The sequence below is a fragment of the Trichoderma virens genome (genome assembly GCF_000170995.1).
Source record: "Trichoderma virens Gv29-8 chromosome Unknown TRIVIscaffold_6, whole genome shotgun sequence".
Classification (NCBI taxonomy): Eukaryota; Fungi; Ascomycota; class Sordariomycetes; order Hypocreales; family Hypocreaceae; genus Trichoderma; species Trichoderma virens.
The window spans coordinates 1,863,241-1,890,236 of NW_014013743.1; the positions used below are offsets into that span (position 1 = coordinate 1,863,241).

A 26,996-nucleotide genomic window follows, 5' to 3' on the forward strand; every position below is an offset into this window, starting at 1 on the left:
CATCGACCGAACAACCGCGTTTGACAACCATTGTGCCACAAGAGGGGACAAAAGAGGGCAATACTAGTTCTTCAAAGAAAGTAATAGGGCATGATTCATGTCCCCTGAACGCTGCGGACCGCTTCTGACATTAGCTTTGGTTGCGTGTGCATGGAGCCGTAGGCGGAACTATGGCAGGGGTGTCCCTGCCCTAGCCCCTTTTTGCCGACCCGAGTTGTCGGGACGTTGAACCAGAATGTCGGGTTCGTTTTCTGTTTTCTGTTTTCTTTCTTCTTATCTTTTCGCTTTTGCGGAAGCGATGAAGGCAAATCTGAGCATCTACTATCCCGAGCGGTTGGGGCTTGCTTCTGTGCTACGCATTCAGGCAATTCACTAGGATTTATTATTAACTGCTGAACATGCTAAATGTTGTCGAAGAGCCCTGCGCATGATGCGGCCGCTGGAAAGTACGAACGGACCAAAATGGAGATTGATAAGCACACGGAGACGACGATGGGGGCCGCTATCCGTGCCTTTGATGTTACAATTGGGGCTCATCTCTGCTATTAAAGCAGCAATTTAACCGGAGTCAAACGGCACTAGGATACTGGATTGATTACTTCGTACTCTGGAACCGTTTGATGCAATTTCTAGTCGGCTGAGCTTATAGCACGACAAATGCGCTTACAATTCCGACAGCTCCGCAACCTGTCTCATCCGCGGTCATATTCTTACCCGTTCCCATTCTGATCTGGTGCCCACACCTGGAGGGACTCAGTGTTGCCAGCAAAACTGACGGGCTTTTCCCGTTGGCTAGTGATGACCGATGAACTATGGGGTAGGGTTGCTGCTGGCACTCATGGACTGGAGCGGAGTTCCTTGGTAATGCTTGCTTCTAATCACCCATGTCAAACTGATTTCCGAAGAAGACGCCTAAAGAGAACCAAGAAATTATGGCATCCGTGCGGAAATGATACACGTATTTTGCCTGTCTAGCTCTTGCGGAAGTTTGGACTCCTGTGATCAAGGCAGAATAGTCCAGTATACAAGTACAGCTCGCCTCCAGGGCTGGTATGAGGCGATTCAAATTGTACCTGGATGGTGACGACTTGATACGTTTTGGTTTCGGTTACCACGAAGCATACATTGACCCCTTGCCCCCCCCCAAAAGAATCAGATGCAACGACGAAGCATCGTGCTGATTTCGCGGGATGTCACCCTAGTCTGATCTGATATCCACTTTCTGCTCTCACTTCCGATATTCAGGTACGAAACACGAGTACAAGTGTCGGAGCAGTTCCCCGCCAGGGATCTCGTGTTTCACACTGTCACAACCGTGGCGACTGCGCGTAATGAAACGTTTACGCATAAGAGCAGACGGGAAGCATCAACTTCACCTGGAGCAAAGCGTTGTAACGTCAGACGAGTGCCGACACAGCGGATCCAAAAGATTCCAAAGAAGTTCTTATTGCCGTCTCCTGTTACGAAATATAACTACAGAAGATGAGCCAGTACGAAAAAGCGCCCCCATAACCCGTCAGCACCAGACATGCATTTTGTGTACAAATTCCAAATCCAGCCCCCCCAAACCCCTTGGTGATGTAATAAAGAAGCCTACGCAACAAAGCATGGATCATCAGGTTTAGTGCTGACCTGCCACGTTAACACCATGTGAAAACGGGGTTCCTGCTTTTCACAGCTTCGAGGCGCTCCACAATGACCTTCCGTTGATGACCCATCTGTCCTTCCGCTGCGGCGTAGCCGAGATCCCCTTCCAGGTCGTCATCATCAGCAGCGTAAGAGATGTCCCCATAGAGCTGTTGAGCTATACTATTGCTATGCTGCCGCGTTGCAGGGGTGGCGTACGAGTATCGCCGCTGATGTTTCTGGTTCTGGTTCTGGTTCTGAAAGCGCTCAGGCTCGTATATGTTGAGCGCGCGGGACGGACCTTGGTAACCTCGACTGGGCTGGGACTGGGATTCCATTGTTGGTCTGGTAGAGTCAGGAACTCCGGGCGACTCATCAGGGCTCATAAAGGGGTCTTCAGGCGGACTCGCCGTATCGAATCTACCAGAGCGAGGCATTTCTGCAGGCGCTGAGGCCAGGCCGAGAAGATCGTCAACGGGGACGCGGCTGGTCGGGGCGGAGCCAGTGATATCGGCTTCATCCAGCGACTGCCGCTGAGCAGTGCTGCGGCGCATCTCTGAAGAAGTCATCCTCATGGGCACAGCAACAGGGATGTCGACGTAGTCATCCCAGACACAGACTTTTGCCCGGCGAGTCAACTCTAGCGGACCATGGTCGGGGGTCTTGAGCGCCTCCACGACATTCCAAGCTTGGCCCTTCATGACGGCAATCTGCTTGGCAAACATGCGCTCCTTGAAGTCTTCGTCCATTTGAAACACCTTTTTGAGGGCCATTTGCGTTTCACTCCACCATGCTGTCGACGTGAGCAGCGGCAGGAAGTGGTCTCGCGTCTTTTGTGAAAACGGTCGGCCGATGAGATCAACCGGAAGGAATAGCCAGCCAAAGGGAAAACTAAATGGTTCAAAATCTGTTAGCTACGACGCTTCACGAGCCGTTTATCGAGAAATTATGTCTACATGGGGGGAAACGACTGACCTTCGCCAAGCATCTGGATGCTTCCATGGCCACGAGAGCGAGTTGTCAATGGCACCGATTGACATATTTGGCTCAGCTTTTCTCCGGGATGAAGACGCCTTCATGGGCTTCTGGCGCTTGTAGGGGTACGAGGCTCGAGTAGGTTGAGGTGGCATCTCTGAGGCATCTATAGGTCTAACATTGGCCTCTTCTTCATCTTCCTCGGTAACGGGTTCCATGTTGATTTGGATAGGATCTGAGGCCAGCGAGACTGTATTCGTCTCCCAGTCCACTTTGACCATCCAGTTGTCGAGACCACGATCGGTATTCCTCATGATGTAGTCGAGAATAACCAGCTTCTCCAGCTCTTCCCGGAAAGACTGCTTCAACTGTTCTGTCCATACGAATTTGTTGGCTGCCGGGGACGATCCCTCTCCACCATCGCCACGCTGATCCTCTTCCTCATCACTTGAGGCTGCATCGTCGGCTGATGCAGAAGCAGAAGGTCGGCAGCTTTCGGTCCACCGCTTTTTCTTTTGTCGGTTGGCATCGTTTGAGCGGAATCCTGACCAGTACTGATCTGGCCAGGGATTCTCACGTAGAAAGACGTTGGCGTCTTTGAACCCCTTGAGGAAGACCTGGAAACTGCCAGGCTTAGGGGGGAGAGGCTTCTTCTTTTTCTGAAAGCTTCGCCGGTCCCAATAGGGATAATGGAAAGACTTGGACGACAGCCACACCACGTCTGTGTAAGGGACTAAATGCGTCCGTAATTGATGATCGAGCACATAGGCTGCCGCCTCGCTAACGTAGGAGAGATTGGGGATCAGACTGTCGTTTTGAGAGAGGCTCTGTCAGCATTTGAAGCATTGCACGGTGTTTCCAGTGACTTTGGAACTGGAGAATTAGACTTACCAAGCTCGCCCAAAGAAGCATGGGAACAGATTTCGATGTATCCATTTATTCCATTTGGGGTTTCCCGCTGCATATGGCTCCTCGTCCTTGGGCTTGAATACGCCGACAATCTTTCCATCGGGGTTGCGAGCAAAGTAGCTGCCAGAGCTTCCCTGCGAGATCATGCTGGGATGAACCTCCTGCCGGATTGCTTGTCGTACGCTCTCGATGACGGCATCGAACTGAGCCTTGGTCATGGCCGTTACCTGCGGCTCGGCCAAAGCCTCGGGAGATATAGGCCGTACACCCTCTGGTGGCTGGAAGACGGAGTGATGAATCTCTAGCCGCTCTTCCTCCCCTAGGCTGTGTCTACCCTTACGCTTGAACTTGGCCGCAATTTCTTCGGCCCAGCGTTCAAGTCGGGCATTGATGGCCTTGATATCCACGCCGCCATTGCTCCCTAGACGGCGGCGAAACTTGGGCCGCGAGGGACCAAGCTTGGGACTGGTGACGCTCGAGCGGTGGCGAGGCTGAGAAATGGGAGCATATCGTGGCGTAGATAAGGGTTGGAGAGATGCGGTCGATTCGGCAAGGAGGTCAGTGTCGGAGTCGTCGCTGAGATCTGCCTGTGCTAGGCGTTCGTACCCCGTCGTCCCGGAGCGGTATCCACGCATGGTAAAGAAGCGGGTATCGGTATCGTGAGGCACTGTCTCCGGTTTCGATAAGATTAAAATGGTATGTAGATAAAAACGTAGCCTTTCTGGAAGCCGTCGTCTCGTTTGTGGCGGTGACAGCGGGGGATGCTCAGCCTTGCCTCCTGATGATGCAGGCTCGGAGCGAGGTGTGGATGTTTCACAGGCTCTTGCTTAGTACAAGGGTGGCACAGAAAACGAGGACCAAGCGGGACAAGAAGCAGAAAGTGGTCGATTGAGGCTGATGCAGGCACTCCAAGTTGGTTGGGGGCAAGGGAGAGGCGAGAAACCGAGAGACAGTAACGGGTCAACGTCAACAGAAGGAGCGCGGGAGAAGCGAAAGACGAGATCACTGCATCATTCTAACGAAGGAATTGCGCACAGACGGAGGGGCAATCAATCAACCAGTCGTCCGTTGAAGCGGCCGACGCAGTGCAACAGGGCAGAGCAGAGCAGAACAGAGCAGAACAGAGCAGAACAGAGGCCTGTGTGGCGTGGCGTCTGATCTGGTGATGGGATGACGCGGAGAAGCCCTGAGATGGCGATGGTCCAAGCACGGCACGGCACAGAAACAGAACAGCGTTGACGCACTCACTGACAATAACAACCTGGAACTTAGGCCTAGCCGCCTAGCACATGTCATCGCGGCTGACCCGGTCCCTTCCCTGGCTGTGGATGGCGCGTCTTGTGGAAGCTGCCAGTTTGGCACCTTTCCTGAGCAGGCACTAGAGCTGTTTCTGATTATATAAGCCGCCGCCTCACGAAAGCCAAAGCCTCATGTAAGGGGGCGGGCTTTATTGGTGTATACGAGTATTATGGAGTACTCGTACGGAGACTTCGCAGTAATACGGGGCCAATGCGTATCTGCTTCTGCTTCTGCTTCTGCTTCTGCTGCTGCTGCTGCTGCATCTTGTACTGAGTATGCGGTTTCAAGGCCTCGCATTGTGATTGAAGCTGCATCGTCGATTGGACATCGCCGTCCAGCAGTCGAGTTGCGTGCATATGCGCACATATTAATAGATACGTGTGGGTGCGTGTTTGGAGCTTCGTCGTCGGGCAGCCGTGATGCCCACCAAACAGCCTCGACGGGGGCTTCCTCCTTGGCTCCGGCTCGAGACCTGCCTTAGCTCGCAGTAGCGCTGCCAAAAGCTACCACCGGGACGGAGCACTAGCAGCGATAGCACGGAGCGGCATCAAAGCTGAAACCCCAAGCATAAGGACGTGAAACTGTGGTTCAGCCGCATGCGTAGCATACATAGTGCCATCATGTGTCCGTATATGACTGGTACGATACCCGGGAAAAAGCTGCAGGGTCGTATCGAATGTCTCGGCTGGAGCGCCGTGTTGCGGCCTGACCAGTCTGACGCTTGATCTTCCCTCTCATCCTACGAGATGCCACTTCCTCCCGCGGCCCATGTACACCAAGGAGCACTGCTGAGCTGGCCTGGCAACCTGGCTATTCGTGTCATGTTGGGCAATGTTCACTCGCCCTTGCATTAGGCTGTGGGGAATAGGGAATAGGGATAGGCACCATTGAGTCGGCTCTCGGTTTCGTGAAACTCATGCTCATGGGGAGAGAAAGGCACAGCTCCACCGCCGACCGGTACGACGGTTCTGAGGCTACGATGCAACCCGGGTGTCCTCCTCGAAAGAGACCGGTAGACAATGGAAGAGAAAAGCAGGGCTGTAAATGTTAATGATATGTAACAATAAACCCTCGTAGGCCTTGTCGGCGTACATCAAGAGTGAGAAGAAGAAGAAAAATGCTCCATCGAATGACATCAAAATCTAGCTCATATCCTTGCGCTCTGGTCGACAATCTGTGGTAGAAATCAAACACATCTTATAGTCATCTCTGTTGGTGAGATGTTGGTGTAGCTGTTATTACATCGGTCTTGCTCCATCGTCCAGGTGGTAGTAGAACCTTTCCCTCCTCATTTTTTTACCTTTCTCCCCTGAAATATGGGCGACTGCAAGGTCCTGTGGCCCAAAATAGCGTTTTCTTCCCCCCCCCCCCCCCCATATGTTGTGAATCCCATCACTATATCCATCTTTGTGATCTTCAATTATAGCTCCTCGTTCATTGGAGAGAAGCGGGATGTGTTGCTGCCTCTAAAATCCCCTCGGCTCGCTGGATGGATTCGCTCGTCTTTGAAACTCCATCAATGCTTCTATTGTTGCACAACTCCAACTCCTCTATATGCAATGGATTCGGGCTGGACATCTTCTCACCAATCCACGAGTCCTCGGTCATTGGAGCTAATCCAAGCGAGGAGCCAACGACCCGTGGAAACACGTGCGCTAGAATTAGCCGTATGGAAGGCAGACAAGTGCAAATGATGCTTATGTTGACCTCGATAGTCGACCACCAGGCGATACTCCAGTGGTCCCATGTTGGATTCGACGAGTTGGCAAAGTGAACGAGCGATTGGAACCGGAGGATAGAGACGATGGTTGCTCTGGTGATGCAAAGTTAGTGAATGGCCGATGGCGGCAAAGATGAGAAAAAGGGCAAGATGAATCGCACATCACTCCCGTGAGAAACATAATAGCAGCACTTAGCTTCCTTCTCCAATGAGTGTCGAGTTTGTACAGCTGGAAAAGAGGAATGACTATAAGCCAAAGATCTGCCGCAACATTAATAGCTGCGTTTGCCCATCCAAACGAATTCATGCTGATGCAGTGCCCGTGTGACGAATTATTAAACTGTTCCCATGTAAAATTCAGTGGCACGCACTGCACGAGGGTTCCAATAGCGAAACTGAGACCCGAGGCGATGTGGAATATGATGGTTCCCCAAACCACTCTTCGAAATGTAGTCCCTGGAAACAAGTCAAGATAAAAGAGTGACAAGCTGATCTTGACAATGGTGGTCATGACCACGTAGAGAATCTCCATGGCCAAGAACCATTGAGCGAAGGAGGCAACGACTTCTGGAGTCAAGGTCCAAATATCTTTCCCCAACCCGTGCCTACTCAGTCCCACAATGTTGAACGCAATGCAAGGTATGCCGATAAATCCTGCTGCTAGCATCGTCCAGTCATCTGGCCCAAACCCCCGCCTGATGCTGAAGAGATACTTTGATAAAAAGCGGATACCGGCTATCAGAAGGGTTACAGAGCTAAGAGCAAGATTCATCGTCTTGAATCGACCAGCTCGATCCCGCACCGGAGCACCACACGCCGCCTGTGTAAGATTCATGGTGACTTTTGTTGCGAATGTTAGCCTCCTTTAAACCACGAGCAAGTGTAATGTGGGAGAGAACACGCGTACTTAGACTATCAGAGAAATCGCATGATGCCTTGAAGCAAGAAAAGGTTTGAGACTGTTGAGTCAAGCTCTTGCATACACAAGATAAATCAAGCTCCGAACAGGAGGTGGTGAAGCAATCAAGCTTTCAAGTAGCGGCCGGGTTAGCCTTTGTAGCATCAAAGGTGGTCGGATTCGGATGGCAAGCACAAGTGCCACTTACAGCACACAACGGCAGATGAATCGAATCCTGGGTTGGTACGACACGGGAGCCTAGCACTGGGTTTGCATCAGGCTGCTGGCTCGAGCTGATAGGTAGAATGGCGGCTGCCGATGCAGCAACGGCGGCCGCTACAACAACGAGTGATGATCTTCGAAGCATGGTATTGTGGTTGCAGTAATCAATGACGTGAATGAATGAAATGCCATCGAGATCTCGGGGAAGGTGAATCGAGGAAGGGTACCACCATGCTCATAATAAGAACCCTGGTTTGATGCAACTCCCTTCTCTTTTTCTGGGAGAGCAACCATCTCGATCGCCATCCGATAGGTGCTAATTCCTCCCTTGCTTCCCGGCCGCTTTGAGTGGAGCACCGACGCTCTGTCAGGCTGCAGGGGAAGAAGACTCATGAGCAAGGGGACACTGGGTCCGTACTAAATTTTTTTTTGACTTTCCAAGTAGTACTAGTAGTACTTTGAACACTGTGATATAGTGTAACAAATGTGAAAACATGGCAATGAAAGATGGTGGAGAGGGTGAGATATCCATCAGTGAGGTCGGCGAACATGGAGTACTCCAAAGGAAATAGTTGGGCGGCTCTTGGCCCCCCTCCGCGATTATGACTGCTCCACAGATGGTATCACTCAGCTATAAGCCAGTCAAAGACGACGCTACGTGTGCGTCGATGGGAGCGATGCGAGCTGAGACGGAGCCGTGTAAGAAGGAGCTGAAGGAGGTCGAGAATCCCGTCTGCAGCGCCCATCTGATACTAATCTGAATTGGCCATTGCTTTGGTGATCGTCTGGTCATGAGTGTCATCTAACCATGACGAAATATAGGTGAGAATGATACAAATTCTCAAGGTTTAGAGCAATGTAACGAAAGGGACCACTTTTGTCCTGAATCATCAAGATTCAAATCCCCTTCAGACTGTCCCATGTCCTATGACGATAAGAGAGAAAGCAGGTAGTCGACTGTACTCCATATATTGCCAGTCAGGCGAGAGTACAGAATGGCCGCTGCTGTCTGAAACACGGAATCTGCTTCTCTTCTCGCCCTCGGTCTACTAAGTGTCTCTCCATGCGGATGGACCAGACTTAGAAGACACCAGAGCGTCCCCCTTTCCTTTTTTTCCCCCGCTCTTTTTTTTTTTTTTTTTTTTTCCTTTTTCTTGTTATGCGGCTGTTGCGGATGAATGATGTGAGCTTTCGGGACGAGGGCGCTACGTTTCGTTTCGTTTCGTTTTTCTAGCCAGGACCTCTCCCTCTTTCCTAGTGCGCGATGTGAATGGCTGTGTACTGAGACAATGTGGATGAACTAGGGCGGAAGGCGCCCTTGATCAGGCTGGCCAACCAATTTGAGCCGTGTCTTGCCCAAGTTGCTGTTCCGTAAACATTATTTTGTGTCTGGATTAAGGTAGCGTTTGCCTTTCACTTCGTATAATTGTAATTACTATTTCGAAGTGTTAGTCTCGAACGTAGGTTTCTCCGAGCAGCTTTGCCCATCGTACCAAGATACTAAGTTATATCCGGGAGACAAGGGAGGGGTGGAGTTTCGGCGCCGTTGGCCCACACAAATCGGTCGGCTTGAATCGGTCGGGACCTCTTGTGGCTGGACAAAGTGTTCGCTTTTCATTGTTGTTGGCATTTAGGTGGCAAGCCATGCAGCGGGCTGAGAAACCGCCCAGAAACTTAATAGCCCTGCTTGTCTCTTCCGGAGAAAAAACCCCCCCCCCCCCCCCCCAGCCTCGAGCAAGGGGAAGTCGCACGAGATCAAAGGTAGTCCATCGTCGTAATCCTGGTGGGTGGGCTTAACAAGGGAGAAGGAAGAAGGAAGAAGGGGGAAATGCACACACACACATTTCTCAATAGTTGTGATAAGCTTGCCACAATTCCCACCATAGATATTCCGTACATAATTATGCACAGTACGAATCCCGCCGGAAGCATCTCGCTTTTTTATCAGGCTCCATATTATGGCGCAATGGTCATGGCCCTGGCTGAGAAGGCTCAGCTGTCTCCCAAGATTCTACCGGGAGTGGACATTAGGGCCGGTTTGCCACTGCAAAATCTGAGAAGTGAGATATTTAATGACTGCTAGACATGCCTCTCTTGGCCGCTCTTGGGGGCCTCTGCCTCTGGCGCAGTCCCGTAGATATGGTCACTGATCGGCTGTCTTTCCACTCCTGTCGGTGTTTGAGACCGTGGGTCGGCAGAGAGATCAGATCCGACACATATTACTTGTTGGTGGTTTATTATGCAGCGGCTCTTGTTGAGCCCGTGACGCTGCAGTGGCTTGTCAGTCAATCAGAGCTACGAATTATGCGACATCATTCTCCATCACGGACGGCCCCCATCGTGGAAAAACGCTTGAGGTATGGTCAATGTTGCAATTAGTATCTTGTAGATTGTTGTACCGTTTCCGAAGTGAAACAACTGGAGCAGGTGAAAAAGTTTAAGATGTGCATGCTCTGCATATTCATCATTATGAGAAGCAAGCGTATACATTCGAAGTAAAACATTAAAATAGCTTTGCTTTGCCGCCTTGCGATCTCTTCGGTTTCAAGGAAATCCAGCCGATCGTATTTAGAATCTGAACGGCAAATTCACATAGGCTTTTGTGTTGCCGATAGGGTGTCATATTTGGCGAGCAAGAGATTCCCTTGTTGTAAAATGATATTATTAAGGCAGCCTGTAGAAAGAATGAGAATGAAAGTGTTTGTGCGTGCTTGCGAACGTGACTGAAAACGTTATTTGGCCAAGAGTGCTGAATATCTCCTGTCACAGTGATGTGTAATTAAACATCGTCATCCCATAGATATATGACGTGCCGCTCTCCCAGTGCTCCCTTCAAAGTCAAGACTAAATCATCGATAGCAGTAAGAAACTTCAGGTAAGACGACACGGCAACACAATACCGTCGGTAATTCTCATCTCGCACAAGCGATGTGTTCAACTCGATCTTATGGTGCTGTGCATAGGATAGGGACTCAAAGCAGGTACGTACAAGAGGTACAGGGAGTCTTTCGGGGAGAGGGGATCCAGTCCGCAGGGCTTGTTCGACGATTGCCAACACGGCCATGATGTTTCCGATAGCACCATCATTCAATATTCCGAGAGCAGTAACTATTCTCTCTTGAAATTCCTTGGGAAGAGTAGTCGACAGATACAAGAGTCTTCCAAGTGCTTGGTTCATGTTTTGGCACTGCTCTTGAGTCTGACGCAGAGCTGCTTGATCGAAGGGACCCGCACTGAAGTCCACCTTTAGAAGGGCTAAGGAACCATTTAATGATGAGAGAGTCTCTGCAACTTCCAGTGTTAGTTCCTCTATGGCAGCAGCACCAATAGGTCCCTCCGGGTTTGTCCGACTCCAGTGTGATAAAAGTAGGGCGTAATAGTCTGATAGGGTACGAACGGTATTCGCCAGAGTCTTAGACACATGTCCGGTGGCAGATGGGGGCTTGGGGAAGAGTTGAACAATGGTCGCAGCGAGAAATCCCAACAAGACAGTGACCAATCGCTTCCAGAATGCCTCATAGCCTCTGCCTGGGTTTCCGTACTGCGGCAAATGGACATTGTCATAGCTGAAGCCAATGATGAGGATGAAGGTGACGCCGCACATGGCCGTTGCTTGGGTATATGCGAGCGGTAAGAATACCCTCAACCACATACTTATCACGGTGAAAACTGCCACGCTAGCGGCCAGCCCATATGGGTTGCCTGGGCCACTACCAGACCCTATGTACCACGCAACAAGGCCAAAGACTCCTCCAATCACTGTGCCGAGGAATCTGGAGATGAGAGAAAAAGTAAAATCAGCCATGTAGAGAAGCACGCATGTCTGCGCGGTGATGACAGCCCACAATCCCTTCTCGCGATAGAAGAAGCCGGCCGAGTGAGGGATTGATGCGGGAATGGCAGTGGCAAGTGTTACGACAACCATTCGCATTGCATACATGCCGGCTGGGTTGGTGAACCAACGGTAGGTCCCGGCAACGGCTCTGGCGACTGGGCCTGCTCGAGTAGGAGACTCGTAGCCTCGAATGAGGCGGAGCCGCTGTCGCACCTCCTTGGACTGTTCATCGGCCGCGTCTGGATCATCTTCACCGCCGTCATCAGACACCCCGGCGATGGGAATTGATTCCCTCCCACTGAAAATCCAGTGAAAGGCGTAACGTATGCGGGACGGGAGCCAGATGCGATGTCGCGTTTGCGACGTTGTCAACTGTAGAACGTGGCTCAGAAATGTCTCCGTTGCCGCGGCCATGCTGAGGATCCGCTCTTCTAATACCATGGCCACCATCATCGCCTGTAGAGACTGTGGCTGGAGAGTGTCTGATACCTTGAGCTGGCCATCTTGGTCAAAAAGATCAGAGTGGCACTCTATAATTGCCTCAGTGGTATTGGTAACACAGGACTCGCGGGCAGACTGTAACGCCGCTAGAGCTGTCTCCAGTCGTTGAATTAGCCCATCAAACACTTGCTGGGATGGCTGGCGTATCCATCGACGAGTATTGACGGTATTAATACACTCGGCCACGATTGAGATGGACTCTGAAGAAGCTTGCAGTACTTGAGCGGTTGTTTCGCGCATAGCTTCCATCATCCGAATGCGAAGATCGCTCTGCTCGGGCGTTCGCAGTGCTTTCATCAACTCCGCGTATTGCAAAACATCACGTTGACCAATCTCGTGACTGCCTTTTTCGCCGGTCGGTCCGTCACTCGAGTGCTTATCGTACTGCAAGCCGGCTTTGCTTTCTTTCTGCAGAGCTAAAATGGTGGTGATGTGAAAATCGAGCAACGATGTGCTGGCTATCATGGTCTGGCGGATGCATTCCTGTAGACCCTTGACATGGTCGGCGTTCCACCGGCCACGGGAAATATCTAGAGGGAGGAAGGCGATTTCCGGTTCCATGGCTTTATAAAGTGCAATCATGCCGTCCTTTGTTTGCCTCAGCTGCGCCACTTCCAGTTTTTGAGCAGCAAATCGTTTCTGAGTCAGGTCAAGGGGTATATCAAACATGCGGGTGAGTTGCTCCATTTTTCGAAGAACCGCATAGGAAGTAGACTGCGGGAAGAATATCAAGCAACAAGCAGCACCAATGCCGACACCTATGGCTCCTGGCTTCACCAGTACCTGCCCTAGGAGCGGAGTGAAGGTCGGGAGAAGCGGCCCAGTTAGCAAAAAGACATCGATAACAATGTTGCCGAAGAGATGAAGAAGTAATAGCTTGACGTTGTTTGCTCGCAAGCGTGACATGAAGTAGATGAACGCAAGTGACATGACATAGTATACAACCGTCACGCGGGCGTCCAGCATATGACCTTCGTAGACCAGTATCTTGCTGATGACCGTTGCATTTTGGCCGGTGCTCTGCGCCTGAGCGACGGCAGCCTGCTGTAGGGCTTGGAGTTGTGCTTGTGTATCCGAGGATGGACGGGCAGCCAATGCAGCCTTCATAGTCAAGATGCCCCAAGCCCACGCTAAACACATACCGAAAAGGAGCGATAGGGATCCAAGGAGGTAGATGAGAAGGATGCCAGCAGGCGGGGTGACAAAGAGAACCAAGGCGGCAAAAAAGGTAGAAATACCAATGCTTTGAAGAGACGGCTCAATGAATGTCAAAAGGGAAGCAACCCAAGCTGCTATGGAACAGCGGAAAAGAGTCTTAAGATCATTGCCATTGAAATGGTTGAGCAATGAGGGCAGCCCTCGCTTCTTGGGGGGTTCTTTCTTCTCAGTGCCATTGTCGGCGCCATTGTCGACAGATTCCTCTGCTGACATGTTTTCTGTATGTCCGCAACGACGTTTTTTTTTTTTTTTTTTTTCTTGAAAATTGCAGCGCAGGTGCTGGTTATAAGGCGGCGTTGGGTTCGGCAGATATAACTGCAAACCGCAACTAGCTTGAACCTAACTGGATGCTAATAGCTGAGTCAGAACTGAAAGAGACGTTGAGCCAAGCACGGACAACCTCGGCACCTGATCTAAGGAATAGTTAGCTGACACAGATCGGTATGGATCCTGTAGGGACGAATAGACGAATATACGATGCAATGCCGGTGAGACGGAGTGTGTATGCTTTAATAGCCGGAACCCCGGCTTGTAGCTGTATAGAGAACGAGGGGTAGAGAGGGAGAACAACTCAAGCAACTACTTCGTACCTGCGGCTGACAGATGTTTTAAGGAAGGGGGAAATGGTTTGGGAACGTCAACACGAGAAGAAGAAGAAAATAGTCATCTCATTAGAGCGACTAGGCATTTTGTCTCACCTCAATTTGGGCAATTGGAACCCGCTAGATCGGGAGAGGATAGTGGTTGTAACCTTGCCTGCCGAAGCTCAACGACTGGACCCTTGTGCCAGGGTAACAAGAGACGCCAGCCAGTCTTATGAAAGAGCACGGTGCAGTAATCTCTTTAAATCTGTTTTGCGTCTTACGCGCCAAGGACCCAAACGCCCGGGCGGAACCAAGGATCGGCCATTTCCCCTGTGCAGCCAGGTCGCAAGTCGTGAATGGAGGAGTTGATGTCAGTTTCGGGCGGCTCGGGTCTTCCGCAATGGCACCCCAAGGTGGATAATCTGTGGAGGAGTTTCCTCTCTCCATATATTCTCCATGGACCTCGGAATGGCAGCAGAGGACGGCGTTCCCCTAGCCCCGAGCCGGCATGGGCAGGGCTGATACGCGTATCTAGCGCCGAAGCTATGGGAGTACGGCTAAGGGCAATTAGCGATCTGATCGGAAAGGCGACATGCGAGGATGGCTCACGTTTGTTTGTGTGACCTGTAATACGAGTACTCCGTACTCCGCACAGTACCATCAAGTGCTATTGCAATGGCTGGGGGGGTTTGGTTTAGTGGTTGGTTTGAATGTGGAACAGGATAATCAAGATAATGAAGATGGTGGGAGAAAATGCGCCGCAAGTTTTGTGCCTCGTCTCCAGTGCATTTGATGCCTAATTCAGCAGCGGCAGGCACGCTCGTTTCACATCTTGACCGCTTAGCTGTAAGGGAAGGGTGCACTTGCACTCATAGCGCATCTTCCGACATGCTGGACGGGATGGAAGTACCGCTGCTAGCAAGCGCCGTGCAATGGTACATCAGGACAGCGGCACAGTGGCGGCTTCCGGTGAGGATATTGCCCAATGAAGCCCTCAGGATGCGCCTTCGCCCCCAATGCATTTTGCTTTTTCCTCCCCCCAACAAGCGAGGCCACTGAATAGATGGAACAAGCAGACGGAACTTCACACGATATGCAGGAGACATATGCACTGGCCTGTGATTGCCTGTGATTGCTACGGGTTAATTCCATGCCATAGCACAGATAGCGACTTGTGCCGCTCTCATTGGAGAGACGGCCAGCCACCATATGCGTGATAACGGCTTATGGAGGCCGCACTGAGGCCGCACTCTTTGATTCCGGTCTGTGGAATGCATGAGGCTTGAGGTCGAGAAGCATCATATTGGTCCGTTGGAGCTCCTCGCATATGCAATGAGGCAGCGCTGCGGGCGGGGCTCTATATAAGGGTGGTCGTCTGGACGAGAAGGCTGGAGGAAGACTTGAATCCCTATCCATTTCCAAAGCACAGAATCAAGTTCATCTTTCACTCAATTTTGTAGAATTACAGAGGCATCTGCTCCTCGTTCTATCTCTCACTGCAGGTAAGTCGTGCGGTGGTGGCAGACCTTGTATCCAACATCTACCTTCATAGTTACTAACCTACCACTCCAGTACCAATTTCAATTACATCAAACTACAACCTTCAACAAAGATGACGACCCTTACAGAGTTCACCTGCTTCCCCAAGCTCCCAGCGGAGCTCAGAATGGAGATTTGGAAGCGTGTGCCCCAGCCAGAGCGCATCGTTGGCTGGATCCCCTGCGGAAAGTGCAGAAACATCTGTAGACGCAAGTCTAGAAGCAGAGAGGAACAAGACGGAAAGCCACTTGCCAGACAGCGATGTATGCAGACAAATCATCCAAACTGGCTTGTCAAATATATTGTACATCCGCGTAAAGACGCCATTTTCGCGCCGTTGCACGTCTGCCGCGAGTCGCGGGAGCTGTGGATAACTCAATACTACAGACCTCCTCGACACATTGTTGTCAACGAGATGGGGGTCAATATCCCCGTCCAATTCAACGTGCCTTTCCTCAGCTATGAGCACGACATCTTCACCATGTTTGGGGCCTGGAGCTCCACTAGCATCTTTGACATGGAGATCTCAATGGAGGCGCCGATTGAACCGTTCATCGGCCTTGATCGGGCGCTTATCCAACATGGCGGATACGGCGAGATACTTGATCTCTTCTTCCCCGCGTCTACCCTATTTGAAGTCAACGAGCTTCCCGCTCTCAAGAAGCTATCTTTGATTACAATGGGGCCTCAGCCCCAGGAAGATGAGGACCAGGAGGATGGAGTGCTCATGCAAATGCACGCATGCGTGGCAGAGCACTATGATTGCCAGATAATCGATCTTGTGAACCCCGAGGTCGGGGAGAATTCCATCATTCTGAACGAGTGCCGACCGCGCCGGAAGCCCATCCATTGGTATACCCAGGAAAGGCAGTTTGACGGATACTACGACTACTGGAAGGCATGGCTGTGGCATGTCGTCGAAGCGCAAGCTCATTTTCTCATCAAATCGAACGCCGTTTCATGGTGGATGATTGTCAACTTTGCCATTGCAGAAAATCCTGCGTGGAACTTGCCCCGTACCCCGGAGGATTGTCCACTGTACCCAGATCAATGCAGCGGCCCGGTAGGACACAGGAGGTGCGTTATAGACAACTGGCAGCCCAGGTTTAAAATATCTTGCAAGTATCTATGTGAGGAGAAATGGGTCAAGGTCTTACGGGATGATCTTGGTGTCAAGATTGAAGGGCAGAAGCGGCCAATCGACAGAGCGGCGAAAAAGGGAGAGGATGAACGAGTTCGAGACTTCATCAATGCAAGGTATCCAAAGTTCTGGAAATGGTGGCAAGGCGATGTTGAGTAATTATGACAATTTGGAGATGAAGTCTGGGAGAAGGCTCTGGTTTTTATTATTATATAGTAGTGCTTTGGTGATTTCTTTTAGGTCAAAATTCCATATCAACTTTTCATTCATCTTCTTGATTGCTGGTGTCTTCATGCCACGATAGTGGCTGTACACGGACGTAGAATCTTGTGGTGAGATGGTACCATTGATCGGCAACTCAAGAGGGAGGCATTGCTTTCCTGTCCGGGGATACTAGGATCTGGACTTGGCAGATGTACTAAAACATGATAGATCTCCAGTTTCCAACATGGTTCACCCATGAGGCTCTGTCTGAGTATTACTACCATGACGCGCTATTATGTGAGTTTGAGCGGGATATTACTAGAGAGTGCATCTCGTGCCTCGTAATATAGTGGGACCTTCTGAGACACAATGAGCTCATGGACAAATCGGGGACCATGAATGGACAGCCACGTAGGCAATATTTTGCCTTGAACCCCCTTCTCCTCAGCTTCGCAGTCTAGAGCATCCTCCCTTGCAGTGGTAGCGTTGGTAGAGAGGTCCATCAAGGAATGGTGCCAAGCCCCTGCTGCATGTTGCAGCACAGCCTGGCCACCTGTCGCTCACCCACAGGCCAGAGAGATAAAAACAGGCAAGGGTTAATGGAATTTAATATGAGAGACTGCAGCACGGGAGGCGACTGGCGTGACCGGTGTGCTGAAAAAAGGCACGACTTGCAGCGCACTAAGGTGTGATGGCGGCTCGCAGCTGAGAAAAAGCAAAACATGTTTTTTTTTTCGTTTCTTTTTTCCAAGTTTAGTAACACGACAGTCATGGCATATGATATTATCTCAGCTGGCAACATGGGCTCTGTCGCATATTTCGTCGGCGGTGTTGGTAGAAGGAGATGCGCCTCTTCTTCTTTCTCCTCTTCAACTGACTGCTACTCTGGCGAATCATCAATACTGGCCGCTCAAGTCATTATCACACAGGCATTCATTTGAACTCTATTTTCAAGTCAATAAGCGTCTTCCGAGAAATGTCATTTACCAACAACCTCTAGAGACGCATCAGTCACTAGGTGCTCAGTGAGTATACCCCTCAAGCTCGGGAAAAATTCGTTGCATCTAAACATCAACTAACCATGTTCTTTGTCAGATTATCCGAAGACCAGTCTTGTACGAGCAAACCAAGGCAAAGATGGGGCTCCATAAGATGCCCGTGGAGATTCTCCTCAATATCGCTGAATTCATCAAGAGCGAAAAGGACCTTGGGGCTCTTGTTCTTTCATTCCGCTACGCGTATATAACGCTTAATAGTGTCTTATACGAACGTAACGTGTTTGAAGCTCACCCCCAAGATTCCTGTGTTCTTTGGGCGGCTAGGAACGACTCGTTGAATACGATAAAGCTAGCCTATGCCCATGGCGCAAACTTGGACCTCTATGACCTGCGGTCTGAGCTGAGAATAACCATCGTGTGGTCCAAAAGGAGAAGGGTGGATGCTAGAAGGATATTCTCGCCGCTCCACATGTCTATAATGAAGGGATTTCATCACATCACACGGTATCTCCTTGATCATGGGGCCTCTGTCGACATTCCGTCAGTCGGCCTCTGTAGCTGCCATGCCGTAAACTTCAGACCACTCTTTCCAGCATGGTATCCGCTCCACACAGCCTTGGCTCATGCAAAGGAGGGTGAAATATCGTCAGAGATGTTGATACGACACGGCGCGCGCAAAACGGCAAAGGAATGTCCCGGCCTTAGCTTTGAAACAATCAGCTACCAGCCGAGCTTGGCCAGGCTTGTGGCTGATTTGGGAGGCCTCAGAGAGAGCAATGTAGATGTCGCTGGCTTGGGGCCGCTCCATCTTGCCTCGCAAAGTGGGATGAACGATGTGCTTGAAATGATCCTCGAGGACCCTGAAACCGACATTAGGACAAAGGGCCTTGAGGACAACACTAGTGTTTTGCATCACGCTGTTGCTCAGCGAAATCTCAGCACGACAATGCGGCTTCTAGAAGTGCCAGGCGTAGAGATTGAGACTGCAGACATATGCAACAGGAACGTCGTTTTCGCCGCAGCAAGGGGTTGCAATGATGGGATCGTCGGGTCCCTGCTTACACTGCTTCTCGAGGGCGGTGCCAACATCAACTTGCAGGATACGCATGGCATGACTCCTCTGTATGCCGCGGCATCCAGGTCGACGCTTTATGACTATCCCAACTTCAAGGCCGTTGAAGCACTGCTCGCTCAAGGGGCCGATCCCTTTTTGTGCCAGGTGAACCACAACAGCTGGACCATCTTTCACCAACTGCTTCGGCCAGCCCCCAATATCGGGGAGGTGGTGGAACCACGTCGAGTCGCGTTGAAAAGTCTCATTGAGATGGGGCTTGAATTTGACACGAGATCCTGTACTCATAATGACGTCGGCCTCGACTATGACAGCGATGCCACGCCGCTGTTCTTTGCCGCCGCACAAGCCCAAGACCCAGAGTGCACCGAGATCCTGCTCAAGGCCGGTGCCAGGCCGGACACGGCGGTGCTAAATCGAGAGAATCCATTGCACGTACGGGAGGAGAGCTTTCTGCGAGGCCTGTTCCGTCATCTCTGGGAGACTGCGGGACGCGCGAGAGCTCCTCCCTTGAGCCAAGCTGGTGAGATCATTGCCATGCTCCTCCAGTATGGCTCCAGGCTGGAGGGCGTCAACGGTGAGGAGTCTCCGCTGGAGTTTGTGTGCGATCGCCCAAAGCAGAGGATGGATTACTCGCGGGTGGATTTTGTGCTGGAGCACGCCACGCGCGAAAATGTTTCTCTCAAGCATGTGAAGAGGGTCATCTCCAAGCATGAGCTCGCGTCCAGTGAGGCTACCGGTATGGATGCTGACCATCACAACATCGTGGTTCACAAGCTTCAAGAGTTTATAGAGAGGGTATTTCCTGGGGAGATTGTGGATGAGGACGCTGACGATGACATGGACGTCGATGTCAATGTTGATGACGATGACGATGACGATGACGATGTCGATGTCGACGATGAGATATACTAAACAAGACAAGGCATTAGAGGTATAGTAAAGACAGAAGAATGAGTTTGATTATTGTACATACTAACCATGCCATCAGATTTAGACGATTGCACTGGGTAACCAAAACGAGGATGGGGAGGGTAAAAAGCTGTGATGATGTTGATATTGCTGTTGTTTACTTGAGAGGTACAAGTGGTATAGCGGATTAATATGCGGCGCTTTGGAGGGGTAATGAGGACACCAAGACGGAAACAAGTACTGCCACTAGGAACCAAAAATCAAAAAAGCAAATACAATTAAGGGATCTTTCGTTGGAATTATTTAGGGTTTCCAAATATCAGTCGTTACTGTAATGAGAATAGAGTAGAGCAGTAGCATCTACAAGATCCATTGGTATCCAATACTTCGTATTCTATACTTGGAGAAGGCTGACGCATGTCACATATTCGCGGCCCACTAGAGCTCAATACCCACTTCGGCCTTGTCATCAAGCCACTCTCTCTCTCTCTCTCTCTGTATCTCTCGCTATCAAATAATCATCTCTTTCCTCTCGACTCGATCTTGAAGCCTCTCCTCCTGCATCTCCCCTCCCGCTGCCTCTGCGCCTACACCATTGAGCCGCCGAGACTCACGCTCGACAGCTTCAGATCCGACAAGCTCCCTCCTTGGGCATCCAATCCTGCCAATCTCACGTGGCGCGCAGATTGATTGTCTACAGCACAGCCAGCCAGGGATCCCCTAACAATCGCCAAAGGGCAGCCTCTTGCGACTCGACGAATAGCGGCGACCTCTTCTCCCCCCCTTGCATTCTCTCTTTCTCTCTTCTTCTTCTTGTCCTTACAGCCATGCTCGTCTCCCTGACGGTCGGCAAGGTTGACGCCGGCGTCACAGTGCTGCTGACCCCGGACAAGCGCCTGGTATGTCTCGCCCAGCTGGCCTTTGTTGTTTTGCTTTGCTTTGCTCTACACTGCTGCGCTGTGCTGTGCTTTATTTTGAATTTATCTTGAGCTCCACGTCTAACTGCTGCTATTTGAACACATATAGATCGAGTTCCCTTCCATTCTGCTGCCTCCCAACATCTCCTCCGGTAGTATCGTGGATATTACGGTTGGCCGCAACGTCAGCAAGGAGGCTGCTGCGGAAGACGAATTCCGCTCCCTTCAAGATCGCATCTTCCAGTCCTTTGGCGCCTCCGAACCCGCCGCGCCGGTCCTGCGCTGCCGCAATGCGACCCAAACCTCCGTCGTCCTGGAATGGGACCCCATCGAGCTTGCTACCGCCGACTTGATGTCCCTGAGCCTGTATCGCAACGGGCAAAAGGCCGGCAACATCCCGCGGCCGCTGGAGATGCACAGCACCAAGATCAGCGGCTTGGCTGTCGACACCGAGTACAGCTTCCACCTGGTCCTGCGGACGAGCGCCGGCACGCGGGCGAGCGAGAAGGTGGTTGTGCGAACCCACAAGATGACGGACCTGAGTGGAATCACCATTACAACCGGCATTCTGCCCGCGACGACGAGAGAGAACTTGACGCGTGCGGTGGAGCGCATCGGAGCCAAGATTGTCGACGGGGTGCGCATCGACACGACGCACTTTGTCACCACTGAAGGCAGAGGGACGGCGTGGGAAAAGGCCGTGGAGAACAACATCCCCGTGGTGCGGCCCGAATGGGTGACGGCCTGCGAGCAGAACGGCAGGATCCTCGGCGTCACCAAGTTCTACCTCGACGTCATGCGGCCAGGACCTCCCAGCGATGACCAGCTGCCTCCTCCTCCCGCCAAAGACGTGCCTCCCAAGGACACACCACCTCGAGCGTCACCACCGGCGCACGAGTCAGCTCCTGATAAGGCTCAGAACAGCAAAGCAGCGGCCGCCGCACCTGTCAACGGGAAGAAGGATCATGAGTCAGAAGCAGAGGCATCCAAGGCAGGAGATGATTCCAACTCCCCGGAAGACGAAGACGATGAGGAGGAGGAGGGAGAGTCGTCAGAGCAGAAGATCAAGTCGGGCGAGCATGCAGAGCAAAAAGTACGTCTAGAAGACGTTCAGGAGCAAAAAGTGGCACTGCGGCCTGTTGAGCCCCAATCAGCTCTTGTGGAACAAGTCAGCGATGATGACGAGGACGAGTCCAGGCCCGCAGACGGGGCATCGTTCCAAGAGGTTGAGCTGTAGATTATGCCTTGTTTTGCGGAGATGTACCAGGCGTATGTCTCCATGCTTCATCTACATGCAGGTGCTTTGTTATTCATATTCCACGCGCCGCGCTTTTTGAGTGAACTGAATGGAGGGAGAAGGGGACAAAGAAGAGAATACTACGGCTGGCTTATTTCTTTATTATAGGGAAAGGGGGGGCTTATTTGGGCGGACGGGAAAAGACAAAAGCATGGCATGCCGTTTACAAGAGAGCCATTTTATAAAGACGTTTTAATTTCAATGTTGTGCCTGTGTTCCTATATGCCTATTTTCATATGTGCTTGTAAGAGAGGAGGAGAGAGTGTGTGTGTGTCATTTATGCCGATGAATTTCAAGGAGGAATTTCAGTCCCTTTCCAATTCCAACATCGGCCTCTGTCCTCCACCCCCAGCCCACACACCACGTCCATGAGCCTCTCGGCCGCATACTCAGTGCTGAATAACTTCTCCTTGGGCACGCCTCCCCAGTAGTCTTTGCTCAGCTCCGTCTTGACCGTGCCAGGGTGATACGCCACCGCAATGGCATTGCCGCCCGCCCTGGCGCGCAGCTGAATGTCCAGGCTCTTGGTGATGCTATTCACAGCCGCCTTGCTCGCGCGGTACGAGAACCAGCCGCCGGACCGATTATCCGTCGTGGATCCCACCCTCGCCGACATGTTGAGCCAAGTAGCGTGCTGGGGTAGCTTCAGCACGGCCTCTTCCTCCGCCTCGTCCTCGTCTTCGTCCCCATAGTCGTCCTCCTCGTCGACGTCTTCGTCGTCGTACTCGTATCCCGGCGGCGACATGGCAGTGGCCCTTCTGGGCAGGAATCCAAAGAAATGCTTCGCCACCAGCAGCTGGCCCACGGCATTCACCCGGAACGACTGCAGAGCCGCGTCCGCGTCGACCTGCGCCGGCGACTTCTCCGGGTTGAGGAGCACGCCTGGCAGTACGCAGGCGAGGTGCAGGTGGTGCGAGTCCTTGGGGAACAGATTGTGTGCCTTTTGGGCGGCAGATTCGATGGTGGATTCGTCTGTGACGTCGCAGCGCACGACAAAGAGGCGTTTTGAGAGCTCATCTTTTTGTTGCTGTTCCTGTTGCTGCTGCTGCTGTCCGTCTAACAGTGACGATGAAGACGCCGATGACGAATAAAACGACGATGGAGACGACGGAGTGGAAAACACATCCCTGAGAAGCGCGGCCTTGGCCACCGCCGGATCAGCATGCCGCGTAGTTGCAAGAACCGGAATGGCCGTAGACAATCGGGCCGTGCGGCGCAGGACGTGGCGAGTGAGGGCATTGCCGATGCCTCTGCTGGAGGGGCAGATGAAGATCCATGGCGTTGAGGGCATCGCTGCGGGATGAAGCTACAGACGGCGGATGATGTGTTTTATGGCAGTGAGCATTACATATGGGTATGGTTGATGGCTTGAATTTTTTTTAACGCAGTGGATTTGATGAATATGAGATGATGAGATGAGAATCCTTAGAATCGCGGGCTTCAGCTGTTTGCTGGCGGCTCAATGACGCCAACTATTTCGTCCACGGTTCTGTCATCGACTGTCATTTGCATCACCATTTCATTTACATCGCGTAGCCAAACTTTAAAATCGCCAGCCAATCAGCTCAAACATATGAAAATTAATGCCAGGCGCTATGCCAGATTACAGTACAACTACTAAACAAGTAAAAGAAGAATGTCAAGACAAGACGTGTACGGGTATATGTAAATAAATACGACCATAGCTCGGTATATCCGTCCTCAAAAAAACATGCTCGCACTTCATCTTCAAAATCAAATACAGCATACAGCTACGTGATAATCTCCCCAGAAACGCCTTGAAGAAGAGACATCGCCCATTCCTTCCGCTGCCCTTTTTTTAGAAACAAAGAAAAACACGAGTAAAAGTATCAAGTCAGAATGCTTCTCTGTCCCCCCGTTGCGCCTATACAGTGTTGTGACGCCAATCATCCGCCGTTCTCTCTGCAAGCTGCTGCTGTCTCCGTCTCGCTTCACCGGCCAGTTCTCTCATCAGAGGTTCAATGATTCCCAAACCGCTTACATCGTCACTTTTGCTCATTGTGTCGCTCCACTCGCTGTCCTCAGACGCAAGCTTTTCCCCAATGAGTCCTGCCACGATCCGATCTCGCGATAGGCTTGCTCTCCTTGTAGGCGTCTTGGCCCGTTTGGTGCTGCGAGCTTTACGCTCTGCGCTTGATGCGCTAACTTCGTCATCTGAAGCCCAGCCTCGGCCATCCGCATCTGCAGCCTTGTTGGCGCGGCTAGCTGTCTTGATGTTGCGGCTCATGTCATCGAGTACAGGTACCAGAGCACGCAACCAAACGTCGCCATTGCGCTCAAGCCGACGGATACGGCGCTCGACATCTCGTAGCCGGTTTTCGTGGTAAGAGTCGTAGAGCCGCAAGATTTGCTTGTCCATCAGGTTTCGCTTGTGCTGCAAATACAACTCGCTGTCCATGTCACGCGAAAGCCGCATTTGGCCCATATCCGATGAAGGCGAAGCAGACCGTGACGGAGAAGGAGATGCCCCCGGTCCACTCTTGTCGTCTGGCAGTCCAGGTGAGGGCTGAAGATCGACGACGACAACGATGGGAACGAGGGTGTTTAGGGATGCCGTCTGAGGGCGCTCACTCTCCACTTGCACGTCTTCGTTATTTGGCGATTGTTCCCCCTCTTCGTCTTCTTTCTGCTCATCCTCAGACTTTCGTCGCTGCAGCTCTTTGAAGGCCTTTGCAGCTTCCATGTCTCTCCTTTTCTTGTCTCGAACTTTCTCGCGGCGGCTCTGTATTGAGCCTGCTGTTGATGGGCGAGAAGGCAGCTCCTTGTCAACTGCTAGCATTGATTGAGCAGACACAACCTTGCGAATACTACGCTTGGTGCTCCCGGAGGATCCATCGGTAGATTCCTCAGTGATGGGGGAGGGGAATCCGACGCCAGGTTTGTATTGCTGCTTAGCCCGAGAGTCACTCCTCCCTGGTGGTTTCGGAAGCGGCTTCTTATTGTATCCGTCTCGAACGGTCTCGATATCTTTGACCACGCTCAAGAGACCGTCAATTGATGCCGAGTGTGCGGGGTGACGGTGCCTCTGGCCAGCAGCAACAGCCATGCTTGAGGGCCTTGCTGGACGCTGCTGGTTGTTTGGCCTTGCCGGGTTCTTCTGAGGTCCCCAAACCACCATTCCTTGCGCATTTATATGCGGTGGATCTGTAACCTTTGGGAAAATACTGACGTAGCCCGGTGGCTTGGTCTTGGTCTTGCTCCCAATACTTGCCCCTGTAGATCCTTCTGTAGAGTATCCCGTAGACTGGCTGCTAGATTTGTGGTGGCCTCCAGTGCTACTCTGCGTGTAGCTGCTCCTCTCTTCCAAACTCGATGAGATGGACTGCTGGGACAAAAGGCCAGAGCGCTGTGTAGAAGGGGACTTGGGCAACCCAGGGACCTCATCAGCCGCAGTGGGGAAAACAGTGACGGTGCCATTTTCCCTCGAATATGTCTGGACGGCAAAGTTTCGTGGAAGCGTGGCATACTCGCTCCTTGTTCCTCCCACCTTTGGGTTGGTGTTGTTATTCGCATTGGCGGAGTTTTGTGTTGTCGAGTCAGGAGCAAAAGGCATAGCCTCGAGAGGGATCGAGATGGCAATGTGCCTGTGTCCGCCAATGGTGACGCCCGAGACTGCCGAGTCTGGGAGCTGAATGTTTTGGGGAGGCCTGGGAACTGATTTGCTTCTTCTCTTCATGGCCATGAATTTCGACCATTTCGACTCCCGCTCCTTGTCGTCTGGATGAGCAAAGGGAGCCGACATGTAGCTGCTCGACGGTGGTTCGTGATTCTTCAAGAAATCGGCTAAGCTCGTAGTGTCATCTCTGCTGTAACGGTTGATTCGATTGCGAGGAGGCTCGTCTTCTAGATCATCATCACCGCGGCTGTTGCCTTTGCCGTGATAAGAGCTTCTTAGGTTCTTCAACGCCATAGCGGGATCGATCATGGATGATCTCCTGTCCTTTTTGCGATCCAGTAATTCGTTGATGCCGGTGCTATACCGACGAAAGATGACAGGATTTGAAGCAAGTGGTGACGGAGGAGGGTTTTGGTCCCCCACCCAGGGTGTGAGAAATCTTGAACCAACAGAGGCTGCCATGGCTTCTTCTCAAATAAACTGAGCTAGTGGGCAAGTATCAGCAGCCAACAGCCAGACTGTAAAGGTGGCAACGCCCTTGCGTACTCGAAAACCCGCCCCTCGCTCTCCAAGTTTCTCCCTGGCCTGAAAGAAAACCTGGTGGCTATCAATTCTTGTAGACTAGGCGTGTAATAGAACGCATACAGACTGCATACGCCTCACAGTAGTCAGTCTCCTGAGGACCGAATTGTCCCTCGTGTATGCTCTTCCGCCCTCGATAGGGCAGATGTATGTCTCAGTTGGTTGCTGGGAGGGGGGTGTAAGAGGGCACTGGAGTGTGCTATGTATGCTGAGAGGAGCGATATTGGCCTACAAGGGCAAAGGAAAAAGAAAAGAGAAGGAAAAGAGCGAGCGAATGGGAGACCTAGCTCTGTCTAGCATCAAGCGGGTCTGGATGTATGGAGAAGGAGAGTTGTACAGTGAAAAAGAAAATATTAGAGGCTGATAATTGGTTCACATGGAACCAAGGGTGATGATGAAGAGAACGAGCTACGCACAGGGTGGCAAGTCTGAACACAAAAAGAAGAAGAAGAAAGAAAAAGAGTAAGGGAGCGAGAGGGTGTTGGCCCGTAGTTCGCCAGAGCGGAGGCTATGGAGATGAAGATGATGAAGAACAAAGCCCTGAAGATCACTCTCCAGCCATTATCCAAGCAATGTCTTTGACATGGGTCCTCTCCTTAAACATCGGGTCACTTTTTGATGAAAGGGCCTTAAGCTTCCCCAGCACCCTGGCAGTTGACTTGACCAGCCCCGGACCCCCGGCTGATGAGCAGGCAAGGAACCCGAGCTATCAAAGGGAACCTCCAATGGGACAGCGGGTATCTCCAGAGCCAATTTAGCTCGCAGAGTGGTCCCGTCTTTTGGTGGCGCGCTCCGCCATCATAGCCCATTGGCCGTCTCGGTCTGGGACATTCAGACTAACTGCAGTGACAATGTGCTATTGAAAGTGCTTCCTTTTTTTTTGTCTTTAATTCAGCAGGAGAATGGGCGG

General features: G+C 51.7%; 8 protein-coding genes across 8 annotated transcripts; 3 read left to right on the plus strand and 5 right to left on the minus strand.

Moving 5' to 3' along the window:
• Nucleotides 1-1,423: 1,423 nt before the first annotated feature.
• Nucleotides 1,424-4,563, minus strand: TRIVIDRAFT_71222 (uncharacterized protein; the record flags this gene model as incomplete). The annotated part of the gene is made up of 3 exons (XM_014101400.1): nucleotides 1,424-2,517; nucleotides 2,602-3,408; nucleotides 3,493-4,563. The coding sequence occupies 3 exons, from the start codon at nucleotides 4,143-4,145 to the stop codon at nucleotides 1,641-1,643; spliced, it is 2,337 nt and encodes a 778-aa protein (XP_013956875.1).
• A 1,680-nt stretch (nucleotides 4,564-6,243) lies between these two features.
• Nucleotides 6,244-7,542, minus strand: TRIVIDRAFT_28615 (putative PTH11-type G-protein coupled receptor protein; the record flags this gene model as incomplete). The annotated part of the gene is made up of 3 exons (XM_014101903.1): nucleotides 6,244-6,622; nucleotides 6,691-7,369; nucleotides 7,437-7,542. Coding segments are annotated over 3 exons (1,164 nt in total), but the record flags the coding sequence as incomplete, so codon positions are not given.
• Nucleotides 7,543-10,428: 2,886 nt separating this feature from the next.
• Nucleotides 10,429-13,416, minus strand: TRIVIDRAFT_54018 (uncharacterized protein; the record flags this gene model as incomplete). The annotated part of the gene is made up of 1 exon (XM_014101401.1): nucleotides 10,429-13,416. One exon carries the CDS (start codon nucleotides 13,414-13,416, stop codon nucleotides 10,429-10,431), a length of 2,988 nt encoding a protein of 995 aa, XP_013956876.1.
• A 1,796-nt stretch (nucleotides 13,417-15,212) lies between these two features.
• Nucleotides 15,213-16,744, plus strand: TRIVIDRAFT_216083 (uncharacterized protein; the record flags this gene model as incomplete). The annotated part of the gene is made up of 2 exons (XM_014101402.1): nucleotides 15,213-15,288; nucleotides 15,359-16,744. One exon carries the CDS (start codon nucleotides 15,400-15,402, stop codon nucleotides 16,624-16,626), a length of 1,227 nt encoding a protein of 408 aa, XP_013956877.1.
• Nucleotides 16,745-17,752: 1,008 nt separating this feature from the next.
• On the plus strand, nucleotides 17,753-19,656 carry TRIVIDRAFT_60490 (uncharacterized protein; the record flags this gene model as incomplete). The annotated part of the gene is made up of 2 exons (XM_014101403.1): nucleotides 17,753-17,761; nucleotides 17,803-19,656. 2 exons carry the CDS (start codon nucleotides 17,753-17,755, stop codon nucleotides 19,654-19,656), a joined length of 1,863 nt encoding a protein of 620 aa, XP_013956878.1.
• An 824-nt stretch (nucleotides 19,657-20,480) lies between these two features.
• TRIVIDRAFT_29748 (uncharacterized protein) lies at nucleotides 20,481-21,807 on the plus strand (the record flags this gene model as incomplete). Its single annotated transcript, XM_014101404.1, has 2 exons — nucleotides 20,481-20,552; nucleotides 20,680-21,807. The coding sequence occupies 2 exons, from the start codon at nucleotides 20,481-20,483 to the stop codon at nucleotides 21,805-21,807; spliced, it is 1,200 nt and encodes a 399-aa protein (XP_013956879.1).
• A 243-nt stretch (nucleotides 21,808-22,050) lies between these two features.
• TRIVIDRAFT_209227 (uncharacterized protein) lies at nucleotides 22,051-23,359 on the minus strand (the record flags this gene model as incomplete). Its single annotated transcript, XM_014101405.1, has 1 exon — nucleotides 22,051-23,359. The coding sequence occupies one exon, from the start codon at nucleotides 23,156-23,158 to the stop codon at nucleotides 22,160-22,162; it is 999 nt and encodes a 332-aa protein (XP_013956880.1).
• Nucleotides 23,360-23,752: 393 nt separating this feature from the next.
• Nucleotides 23,753-25,966, minus strand: TRIVIDRAFT_230648 (uncharacterized protein; the record flags this gene model as incomplete). The annotated part of the gene is made up of 1 exon (XM_014101406.1): nucleotides 23,753-25,966. The coding sequence occupies one exon, from the start codon at nucleotides 25,964-25,966 to the stop codon at nucleotides 23,753-23,755; it is 2,214 nt and encodes a 737-aa protein (XP_013956881.1).
• Nucleotides 25,967-26,996: the final 1,030 nt, after the last annotated feature.